At 43.3% G+C, this 12224-nt stretch overlaps 1 protein-coding gene across 1 annotated transcript in view; it reads left to right on the top strand.

Moving 5' to 3' along the window:
• COL23A1 (collagen type XXIII alpha 1 chain) overlaps window positions 1–12224 on the top strand; it is a 467765-nt gene that overhangs the window by 18424 nt on the left and 437117 nt on the right. Inside the window, exon 2 of the mRNA XM_036751498.1 lies at window positions 3471–3537. Within this exon, the coding sequence (XP_036607393.1) occupies window positions 3471–3537 (67 nt within the window). The remainder of the gene's footprint in view (window positions 1–3470; window positions 3538–12224) is intronic.

Genomic DNA, 12224 nt, shown 5'->3' with positions numbered 1-12224 from the left:
TTCTCATGTTCCCTCTAAGGCTTATCTTTCCTAGGCTAAACATCCCCACTTCCTTCAAAGAATCCTCTGATGACAGGGTACCTAGGACCCTTCTCCTCTTGGTCACCCCTCTCTGGATGCACCCTGGCTTGTCTATACCCTTCCTAAATTGGCGTGACCAGAACGGGAGAGGATGCTCCTCCCGATGTGCTCTGATCACTGCAGGGGACAGAAGAACTCATACCTCTCCTGTTCTCAACACCAGGCTTGCTGTCACTACTGAAGCCTAAGTTGTACAATATCTTTGTCAGCTGCCTTGTCACACTGTTGACACATATTGAGCCCACTTAAAATGCCTGACTCTTTTTTCTCCCTGAATTGTGTTCTCTTCCATCATTACATGCAAAGGGTTTTTATTAACCCCAAGTGTGTTCGGTCATTTCAGTTGTATCCAACTCTTCATAACCCCATATGGGGTTTTCTTGGCAGAGATATTGGAATGGTTTGCCATTTCCATCTCCAGCTCATTTTACATATGAGGAAACTGAGGCAAACAGGCTTAAGTGACTTGCCTAGGATCATACAGCTAGTAAGTGTCTGAGGCCAGATTTGAGAGTCTTCCTGACTCCAGCTGCCCCAAACCCAAGTGTGGATGTTACATTATCTCTATTAAATTTCATCCTATTAGATTTGTCCTGTTGATCTAGCCTTTTGGGGTATGTGTGGCAGATATGAGATAAATATAGGCATAACTGTCATGTAAACTTTGATAAGCATATAGGAGAGGTCCAAACTGTGGTAAGAAATTCCAGAAATCTCTGAGAGCCTCCTCTATGAAGAAGGCATTATGAGAAAATTGAAAGAAAAGAACTTCAACAGATAAGCCATGTGAGACATCATTTCCAACTTGGGAGGGTGGCCTGGGCAAAGGCCCAGAGGTTGGAAGAGATAGGAGGAGTCTGATGATGGCCAGTGGCCAAGAGTCTGGTTTGGCTGAAATGTAGTGTTCGAAGTAGTGTGTGATAAAGTTTGAAAGGAAGTTGGGAGACTAATTGTTGGGGGGCGGGGTCATGGGGACTGGGTTAAGGAGTTTCTATTGTATTTGGTAAGCAGTGGGGTTCCACTGATGGGGAAGGAATCCCTGAATGGGTTGGATTAGTGGTTATCTGAGTCCTCTTCCAGCTCTGAGATTCCATGGCTCTAAGATTCTTTCTGGCTAGATTTCTTTTGTACCAGGGTCCTATTAAGTTCTGGGTAATGGTTCAGCGGATGCTTTCTGATTATGATGAATGCAATTTGTGTGTGAATATGCAGATATACATATGGATACATATATACATTCTTAGTGCCCCAACACATTGGGTAGATCCACTGTGGAAGATTTATAGGGGACCTGCGTAGGGTATGAGAGCTTGGACAGGTTGCTCCAGACAGGAATTACCCCAAGAAGTAACTAGTGTGGCTGTGCTGGCTCTGTGCCTTGGATGCGGATTTCCCAAGGGGTAAGGTGGTGTAATGAATAGAGCGCATAGGTGGCATAGTGAATAGGATGCTGGACCTGCAATCAGGAAGACCTGAGTTCAAATCCTGCTGCAGATACTTACTGTCAACTGAGGGTAAATCACTTTTTCTGCTTCAGTAAAACAGGGATGATAATAGCACCTACCTCTTGAGGTCATTGTGGATATAAAATGAGATAACATTTGTAAAGTGCTTTGCAAACCTAAAAGCGTTAGATAAATTGCATTATTATTATTGCTAGTATATTATGAACATATTATATTAATAATAATGATGGTGATATTTCTTTCCCAGCACAAGGAGATACACTCTCTTGTCAGACCCTGAGGTTGCTACCTATTCCCTCCCTCCTTGGCCTTGTGGCCATCAGGCCCTTCTCCCTCCACTGCTAACTTTTCATGGAGTAGGGTGGACTCCCCTCCCCCCCCCCATCTCTACCTCTTACCATAAGTTGGCTAGCTTAGGGAATTAACTGGGATAGGTCAGTGTCAAAGGCAGTCACCAGCCTCCTGGACCCCTGCCATCTTTCCTTCTCACACCAATAATAAACTCGGTCCCTGCTCTCTCCCGCAGTCACTATCCTGTGCCTCTTCTCTCCACCATCTCCTCTGACAAACCTCCTCTGCTGTGGCATAGTGGAAAGATGTCTGGATTTAAGGTTCAAATCCTGGCTCTGTCACTTGCTGCCTGCGTAATCTTGAGAACAGTCATTTTCATGGCCTCAGTTTCTTCTGTCAAATGAAGTCCATCTCCCCCTAATATCCAAAGTCTCCCAGATTTATGATTTTATGACCTTAGATCTCTTCCTCTCACATTTCTTCATCTTACAGGGCTCACTAAAAGCCTCGCTTCTTCCTGAAGATAATAAATATCTTGACACTTTCTCCAAGGTTGGCTTCTCCTTCCCTCACACGCCCTGACAAATAGGGCCAGGAGGAAATAGGGGTTTATTTCTTGTTCCCTGGTGTTGTCTTCCCTCTGCCAACATTACCACGCAGAAGCTATTTTTCTCCTTTAAACCAACCTGGTCCTGTCCCACTACAGACACCCTGCTCTCACCTCCAATGATCTCCATCTCTAGCCTGCCTGAGAAGTGGCAGTACAGGAGTGATCACAACTGCCTCTGCCATGCTCCCCACACATGAATTTTCCACAGATTCCAGAATCTCTAGTGACAACTCTGTGAATACTCTCATCAATGAATATTATAGGTTCATTGAAGCGTGTGTGTGTGTGTGTGTGTGTGTGCGCGCAAAGATACAGACGTAAGTAATATTTCTATAGCACTTATAAGATCCGAGCTTTATAAGGGACCTCAGAGGCCATCTAGTCCAACTCCTTTATTTGCCAGATGAGGAAACCAAGGCCTGGGGAGGTTGAGCCCAAGGTCACAGTTAAGAAGCTGGAATTTGAGCATTGTACCACTCAGACTCCTCCAGCATTTTAGTCACAAATAACCCTGTGGGTAGGTAGTGTAGGCATAGTTATCCCCATTTTACAGATCAAGAAACTAGAGCCCAGAGAGGCCAAGTGAACTTGCCCAAGAGCAAGCTCAGTGATTTGCCAAAGCAAGAATCTCTCTGAGTCTGTGACCTGCCCCTCTCCTTCCTTTCTTGTTCACTGTGGCTTCATATCACAAGCCCTTCCTTGTTAGGTGGCTCTGGCCAGCCTGGGCCAGACCCATGTTCGTCTTTCCTGATCTACAGTATTATTTTTAGCTATGGTGCGGTATGTGAGAATGTTGAAATGAAGTGGAAACATGTCGAGTCCTATTCGGTGACTGACTAGTAATGATTTGTTGTTCCTGTGCCCAACTCCAGATTTTCCCATGGAATTTAATAAACCTTTAAACATTCTCTTAAAAGCAACCCCTAAACCTTTGGCTAAGTCAGCTTGTTTGCTGTTTTCTCTTCCCTGAAGAACTCACTCATTTTTTTTTCTTTTGTCTTTTCTGTTTCGTCTTGATTCAGAAGTTGGAAGGACTAGCCAAGCACCGGAAAACCCGAGAAGTCTTACCTGAGTGTCTCTGCCCCCCAGGTATGTGAAAGGTTAAAGTCTTATTGGATGGCTGTTTCCGGAGGGCCTAATCCCATTCTCTTATCGAAGCGGAGCTGGGGCAGGCCCCATGTGGTGATGCCTGCTGAGAGCAGGACTAAGTGTGTGTCTGTAGGGGTGAGGAGGGGGAGGGGAGGAAGGCAGGGCGAGGAGGCAGGAAGATTGCCTTGGCCTCAAGACCTAGTGCAACTCAGGTCTATTCCTACCATTTACCCTGGCAGTCTCAAAGCCTGCCTGATTCGAGGTTTCCTGATAAAGTCAATTAACCCCAATCGTTCAGTTTGTGAAGACTTTCTCTCTGAGAAACTTGGAAAGTCCAGAAGAGTACCTAAAGAAGGTTCAGAAGGCCCTTTAGAAAGAGGAGAAAGTCGTGTAACCATTCTGGAATGGGAAAACTAGGCACAGAGTCTGTTCTATATACAGCTGGAAAGCTGAGAGAGCAGCTGGTACATTTTCAGATATTGGGGAGGGGAAAATGTTAGAGAAAGTGTGGATAGAGGAGGACAGTGACTGGGGGTGGGTGAGGGCTTAGTTTTCTTTTGGTGGGGGGAGGATGGTGGGAGAGAGTAGCAGTTGCTCTGGACACCCCTCCATGGAGCATTGTGTTCCTAAGCCAGCCAACTTATGGTAAGAGGTAGATTTGAGGGGAATCCACTCCACTCTATGAAAAATCGAATGGTTTTTCTTCAAGGTCCAACTCAGGTTCCTTATCCATGAAGCCTTCCCTTTCTGCTGGGTGAAAGTAATCTTTTCTTCTTTAGATATTTCCCAGAACTCTTCTGGACTCTCCTTTGCTTTGATCTCAGTTATTCGTGTACTTGACCTGACTCTTTCTCTCCTCCCCCTTCCCATTAAATTGTAAATCTCCTGGAGAACAGGAGTGGCTGCAGAAGGGCTTTAGATTTGGAATTTGCAATTGGTGGGCTTGGGTTCAAGACCCAGTTCTGCCACTGTGATGGTGGGCAGATTACTTCATCTCTCTGGGCCTCAGTTTCCTCACCTGTAAAGTGAAGAGGTTAGGCTAGATGACCTCTCGTTTAAGCCCTTCCTAGCTCTAAATGCACAATCCCATGATTGATCTTTATCTACAATCTTGCATAGAGCACGTGTCTTTTTCCAGTGCCTTGCATGCATAGTAGGTACTTAATCAGGGTCTATTGTTAAAGTTATCAAATAATTTGCTTCTCACTTTTGCTGGTGTAGACCAGATAGTTCAGGTAACTAGCTGTATATAAGCACCATGCTATCTTCACTTGTTATCTGTGTGGCTCTTGCCAGGAAAGCTTGTTCTCCAGGCCAGTCAGTGGTCAGGAACTGGAAGGGATCTCAGAGGCCATCTAGTCCAACCCCCTGATTTTACAGTTGAAGAAACTGAGGCCCAGACAGTTGGAGTTATTTGCCCAACCATGGTCACCCAGGTAGTAAACATCAGAGGTGAGATTTGAGCCTGGGTTCTCTTCAGAGCCAATACTCTTTCCACAAAGGCCAAACATATATTTCTCTTCCAAGTCTGACTGAGAAAACTTAAGTCTCCAACTAAACAGATCTTCTTTTGGGGTCTGAATTATCTTATAAAATGCATAGCAGGGTAATACATTAGTAGAAAAGTGGCATTTCTGGGTTTTGCAAACAGGTCAGACCAGAAATCTTTTGGCATTGAGGCACATAATCAAAATCAATCAGTCCTCACTTTGATCTTCCTTCCTCCTTGCAGGTCCTTGGCACCCTCTCTAGTTAGGAAAAAAAAAAACCCTCCTCTCTTTAAAGTTGGTTATGCAGGCTGGGGAAACTGAATTTGCCTGCTAATGAGCATCTCTGGTTGGGTTATGACAGAGATAGGTGCTCGGGTTTGGGGATCTCTATGTAATTCTCTAGCATCATATTTCTGATTGCCTCAAAGGAAATTAGGTCTTTTAAAGTACAAAATGAGTTATATCCCCAAGATGGAGAGTTAATTCTCCCTTCCCCTGGTGTTTAGCTCTGAGCTCAGTTTAGGCTTTGAATCTGAGAGTTGCCCTGGGTCTGATGCACTCTGGAAAGGGTTATACATTTGGAAAGAAGCTTTCCGCCACAAACTCAGAACAAAACAAAAACCCTGCAACAACCTACTCCCTAACTGCCAAAATAATACGGGCCAAAAAAAAAAAAACAAACCAAAAAACCAAACCAACCCTTGGTGCAGTCATTGCCACTGTGTTAGTTACCCTGGGGCTGTTTTCGTGAGTCCTGTTTGTGTCTTGGGTACTGGGGCTAGAGAGGGGCTGTGACTGTCAGCCCAGTGGTTTCTGACTCCTCTAGGATTCTGGTGAATGTTAGAGCAAGGAACACAGTGTTCACCCTGGAGAAGAGAAGACTTAGGGGGAACATGATCTGCTGTTTCCAAATATAATGGTAGAAATGCTGCTGGACCCAAGGTTGAACCTGTTTCCTTCCTCATTAAGGGGTCTTTCTGTTCCAGACCCAGATGTGTGATCCTTATCATGCTTAGTACTGGGACAGTCTAGGTTCTAATGAAAAATGGGGTGAGGCTTTTTTTTTATATTCTTCAGCTTTTTAACTCCCTCTCCTCCCCATTCTCAGCCTAGCACCTTGGGGACAATTTATTAGGTGTGGGCTAATGTCTGGGTGTCCCCAAAAGAAGAGTAGAAAGATAATCAATATACAATGTAAATCTGCTATGGGATGTTTATTTCCTATCCACAAAAGTCATGTTAACAGATGTGAAAGACTCACAACAAGCATTGACAGAATGATTTAAAACACTATTCAGTCACTTAATTGATAATCGCTATTATTCTCTCTCAGGAGGCATAGTAGACAGACTGCCAGGCCTGGAGTCAGGAAGACCTGCATTCATAACCAGCCTCAGACATTTATCAAATGCGTGAACCTGGGCAAGCCACTTAATCACTGTCTGCCTCAGTTTCCTTATTTGTAAAATAGCAAAAAAAACCCAGTACTTCCCTCCCTCCCAAGGTTGCTGTGAGGCTCAAATGAGATAATAATAATAATCACAGAGTGCTTAGCACAGTGCCTGGCACGTAGTAAGCGCTATATAAATGTGACCTCTTGTTTTTATTGTCAGAACATAAGGCAGTTTGTGGAATTGTTGATTAGGCCCTTTACATTTCGTCTCATCTCTGCATTGTTCACATGTTCCTGTGTATGTGTGTGTGTGTGTGTGTGTGAGTGTGTGTGTGTATATATACACATATATACACACACATATGTATGTATATATGTATATATGTGTGTGCACATATTTCCATATTATATATAAAACACACATGCATATATGTTTCCATATTATACGTGTGTGTATGTATATATGTATATATATGTGTGTGTATATATATGTATGGGCCAGCCTTAAGCAAATCATCTTCTTGGTGGTTGTCTTCTCCAAGAGTGCTGGAATGGTCCCCCGGGACTCCTGTCACCAGGCCAACCCAATGGGACCCAGGACCTCTGGACCTCTTGAAACCACAAGAGTGAACTTAACCTCGCATATCTACCTTAAGAATAATGTTTGATTACATACTCAGGAAATGGTGTGCAGGGTGGAAAAGGGAGCCAAAGACTCAGGCACAAGCTTACCTAGTTGATTCCTTGTCCTGTGACAGACGAGTGGTAGGGTAGAGAGAAGAAGCAGAGCCTACCACCTTCATGACCTTCATGGCTAGTCTACAGACAGAGTACACTACTTGCCACATGGGAGAATTGAAGCGAGAGACTAGGTTGGTAACTGTCTCTTCTTAAAGGTCCACTGAGTTGTCCATCACCTTATCTAGTTCTGTAGCCAAGGACGGGAATCTCCTTTTTGTTTCAAAGTGCCCACATCTTTCAGCACTGAGACGCAAGCTGGCCGGAAGTATCCAGGGAGCTCATCACCTCCAGTATGTCCACATGCTGAGCCAGCATGTTTGGTCAGCTGGAACCAGGAAGGGAAACTCTGAGGATGCTCCTTGGGATGGCCTTCCTTACCCAAGTATCTGAAGAGATGCCTTATGAAGAGGGATTTTACTTGTCCTGCAAGTAAATTAGGAACCATAGGAGTGGAAGTTGCCAAGAGGAAAATTTAGGCTAGATGTGAAGGAGAATTTGACAATCAAAGCCATCACAAAGTGGGATGGATTGAATCACAAGTCTCTTAATCATTTTGTTCTTCAGTTTCCTTGTGTATAAAATGAAGGGGTTGGATTCCGTGATATCTTTGGCCTCTTTCAGGTTTTCTAGTTCTAAATCTACAGTCCTGTGACAAGAAGGGCTCTGTTCTCAGGAACTTGATAATTTTGTGAGGAGAATAAGGCTAAGATACACTAAGCAAATGAAAAATAAAGCACAGTATATACTTTAACATTAAATTGTGGAATACAGACTTCAGGTGCAATAGGAGGAGTGAAGTTGACGTTGGCCTTAGCAGTCCCAGAAGGTCTCGTGGGAAAGGGGATATTTAGCTGGGCCTTGAACAATGGATAGGATTTGAATAGTTAGAGAGCAGAGCCATAACTAGTAGTTCTGGTGCATGTGACAAGTAGCACTAAACGTACCTTCAGTTCAACTGCGGTGGTGGTTGTTATGCAGGTTACCTCCTCATGGAGGGAAAGGAATGAAAATACCACCCTTTGGGAACAGAACAGAAGTCTTGAGACACTGACCCCCATGAAAGGGGGGCTATTGCTTGGGAGGCTACCATTTGAGGAGAAGTAAGTTAAACAGGGCAGTGAAAGAATTTATCTGGCATGGGGTGGTCAGAGGGAGGAAGTGTACTAGGTAGCTTTCTGATTTACCTAATTAGTTTTTCTAACTAGATTTTATACAATGAAAGGAGTGACGGTGCTATCAAAATACAAATGTAACAGATTTACAACTGTTCAATCTTCAAAATCATAATTTAAAATTTTTATGTTTTCTAAATTTTGATGCCCGAGGATAGAGCTTTCATCACCTCATCCTGGTTATTTTTCTAAAAGACAGAAGTAGAGAGGACATCTTACATTATTAGATATTAGCAAATTCAGAAATTTGAAGGCATAGCCACTATATAAAGCAAGCCATGATTCAAATTTGCAAAAAAAAAAAAACCCTTAGGATTATGTATTTGTCTTTTTAAAATCCCAAACTGATTTCATTGCTGTGAAACTCCCTTTACTAATGAAGATCTGTTACTTGTTTGAAATGTAAAGTCTTGGAGAGCACACCGAGAGGCTTTGCCTTTGGTCACATAGCTAGTAGATGTCAGAGACAGGTCTGGAACCCGGATCTTCTTGACTCCAAAGTTGGCCCTATCTGCAGGATATCACACTATTTCTCTATTATCAATGAAAGGGAGCTAATTGCATATATTCTTCCTAATTACAAATGCGTATAAAATCCTATCTATAAAACTGCATCTATCTACATACAAAATAACGATTTGCACTCATTTTTCTGTGTTTGTCATACATATCCATGGGGCATGTCACAGACACCTCCACTGGTAGAATGTGATGTGCACCAGTTTCTAATGTCTTCTTGTTCTAATCATGGTGGCAGCTGTTTCTTGTTCCAATCCAGATGGAAAGGTTTGAGTATGAATGAACCTGTGTTGGTCTAGATGCTGGTCCCCTGAGGCTCAGCCTCTCCAACTGCATAGAGGACTATCCCAGTATTGGTCCCTGAATGATGATTCCCACTCCCCACCCCTGCTATAGCAATTCTATAAAGACATGGAAGTGATGTTATCCACATGAGTTAGAAGGGTGACCAATAGATGAGGACCTCCTTCATCTCCAGTTTTTTGTTACCACAAAAAGAGCTGCTACAAACATTTTTGTACATATGGGTCACTTTCCTCTTTATTTGATCTCTCTAGGGTGTAGGGCTAGCAGTGACACCAGTGGGTCAAAGGCAATGTGCAGTTGAGTGACTCCCGGGTATAGGTCCAAATTGCTCTCCAGAATGGCTGGCCTAATTGTGCCTATTTCTCTGCGGTGTCTCCAGCATTTGTCATTTTCCCGTTTTGACATTTGTGATGGGTGTGAGGTAGAACCTCAGAGTTGCTTTAATTTGCCTTCCTCTCATTATTCGTGATTTGGAGCATTTTTACATGTCCATCAATAACTTGGATTTCTTCCTCTAGATATCATATGTTCATACCCTTTGGCCACTTACCAGTTGGGCAATCCACATGTCATACTCCAAGGTCCTTTCCAGTGTCATGGTTTTCTGTGATTCCATGTCTACAATGACTCGGAAGGCAACTGAAATACCTCAGACTGAACCTGCTATCAACATGGTCCAGATGTGTCCCCCAGATATGTGCCGCATGAGTTGCAATTGTGAAGGAAGGTGTTGATGATAGTTCCATGCTTGTAATTCACTCTATCGAGAGGAGGAGGGGAACATCTGTAAGAAGTTGAGAAAAGTTCCTCTGACAAAAGGGTACAAGGGCTTCAGCAGGCTAGCATCTCTGTCTAAAAGGGGCCCAGAGTCACATTATAGACAAGGGACTTGAAAACGCATTCCTTCGTTTGCTCCAGGGCATGCTTTTCTGTCTCTTGTCACTCAGCTTCCAGGAGTTAATGTTGCTGCATTACATGGAGGGTCTTTTACTCTAACATAGAATGACAGAGCCATGAAGGCCCTCCCCGTGGAGAGGGAAGGGAAGGTTCTGTCTTCCATTCAGAAGTCTTCATTCTGAGTTTCCTCTGGATCTGATGTTTGCTCTGACTTTTCAGTACCTGCAGATGATTAGGACTCAGTATTCCTAGCCTAGAGAACAGGTTGGATCCTTGTTTCATCCAGACAGGAGCAGGTCTTGCTGGCTAGGCATAACTGGTGTCCCAGGAAAGGTCTGGGGACTGTTTTCATACCTCTCAGAGCCTTGAAGTGGAATGAATAATAGCAAATATTTCTTATGCATCCATTTTTTCACTCCTTGTAAATCAGCCAGATGAAGAACAATCAAGTTAAAGCTTATATAGCCCATGGGGTTTTAGCTAAACTTTACGTAAGCTTTAGTTCAAATCTGGCCTTACGCACTTACTAGTTGTGTCACCCTGGGCAAGTCACTTAACCCCTATTTGCCTCAGTTTCTCATCTGTAAGATGGCCAACCACTTCATTATCTTTGCCAAGAAAACCCTATGGACAATGCCATGGGATCACATACGGTTGAACAACGACAATGGTTACACACCGTGTATGTCAGAGGTAGAACTTGAACCCAGATCTCCCCGGTTTTGAGGCTAGCTCTCTATTCATTGCATCTCACAAGTAATACAAACAATATTAGCTAACATCTATATAGCGCTTAGTGTATGTTAACCACTTTACAATTATTACCTCGTTTTATTATCACAGCCACCCTGAGAGATAGATGCTGTTATTACTCCATTTGACAATTGAGGAAACTGAGGCAGACAGAGGTGAAGTGACTCACCCAGGGTCACATAGCTAGGGGGTAGCTGAGTCAGAATCTTGCTGACTCGAGGCCCAGTGCTCCATCCACTACACCACCTAGCTGCCTATGTAAATACAAAGCAAATAAAAGTAACACATACAAAATATATACAAATTAATTTCAAGAGGGAGCGTTTGGATAGGTAGCGCACTAAGGAATCACTGCCTCCTGAGTTTCATGGTAAAGAAAACTTACATTAGCAGTGTATACATGACATAACTGATAACTGAAGCTGGCCCCGATGTAGAAGAGGCAGCCACAGGGGAGCCACGGTCCTGATGGAAACCTCAAGACACCATAAGTTTAGACACCACATCTTTGCTCACAAATTTGGGACAATGCTTTCCCTGGAACAGACTGGTGGAGATATCTAGAGAAGTTGTTTATTCTATTGGTCAGTTTCACAAAGGGCTCCCTTTGGATGAAAGAACCTCCAGCTGCCATATTGCTCTTGGGCTGAATTTTGAAACAAGATACTCGGGACAAATCTTCCCTCTGCCCAGTATAACTCTTCACCTCCCACTTCTGTGCCTTTGTACACTCTATACCTGATGCCTGGAATGCCATCCCTCTTTATAGGATCCCTAGCTTCCTTCAAAGATTGGCTCCAGTACCTACTCCCTACAGGAAGCCTATACTGATCCTCCCCCAGAAAATGATTTTGCATTCATTTTCTGTGTAAGTGTTATTTTCTCCCAGTCTCCTTCAGGGCAGAGACTGTCTCGTTGTTGTCTTTGTACTTTGCAGCACCTAGCACAGGGCCTACTTGATAGCAGTTACCTAAACGTGCTTCTTGTTGGTCGAGTTACCTGGCTAATTGTCTTGGTTTGTGTCAGGCCTGTATTAGTTTGCAAAATGAATTGACTGGGAGGGGAAATTTTGCTTTCTTTCATTGTTTTCATCAAAAAACAACAAATTTAACTAATCTTGAACTTAGGTACTTGCAAGTGAAAAATGGGTAGTTTCACTATGGAATATGTGAACCCAAAGACCTTTTGACCACTAGAGGGAGCTCATAATATTTCTTGAATTCTATAGAAATGTATTGAGAATGGCAAAGGAAAAAAATGATTTGAAAACATTTACTGGAAAGCTCTTAAATTCCAAACCAAATGAATTTACAAGTTCCCATCAAGATGAACCCATGGACAAACTTTAATCAGACCCAAACATCGTTACTTGAACATGGATGTTGTGCATACTTCGAAAAGTTTCTGCAAGAAAAG

Source organism: Trichosurus vulpecula, chromosome 3 (genome assembly GCF_011100635.1).
Source record: "Trichosurus vulpecula isolate mTriVul1 chromosome 3, mTriVul1.pri, whole genome shotgun sequence".
In the NCBI taxonomy this organism is placed as follows: Eukaryota; Metazoa; Chordata; class Mammalia; order Diprotodontia; family Phalangeridae; genus Trichosurus; species Trichosurus vulpecula.
The sequence above is the reverse complement of the archived record's forward strand: the minus strand, read 5'-3'. Positions and strand labels throughout refer to the sequence as shown.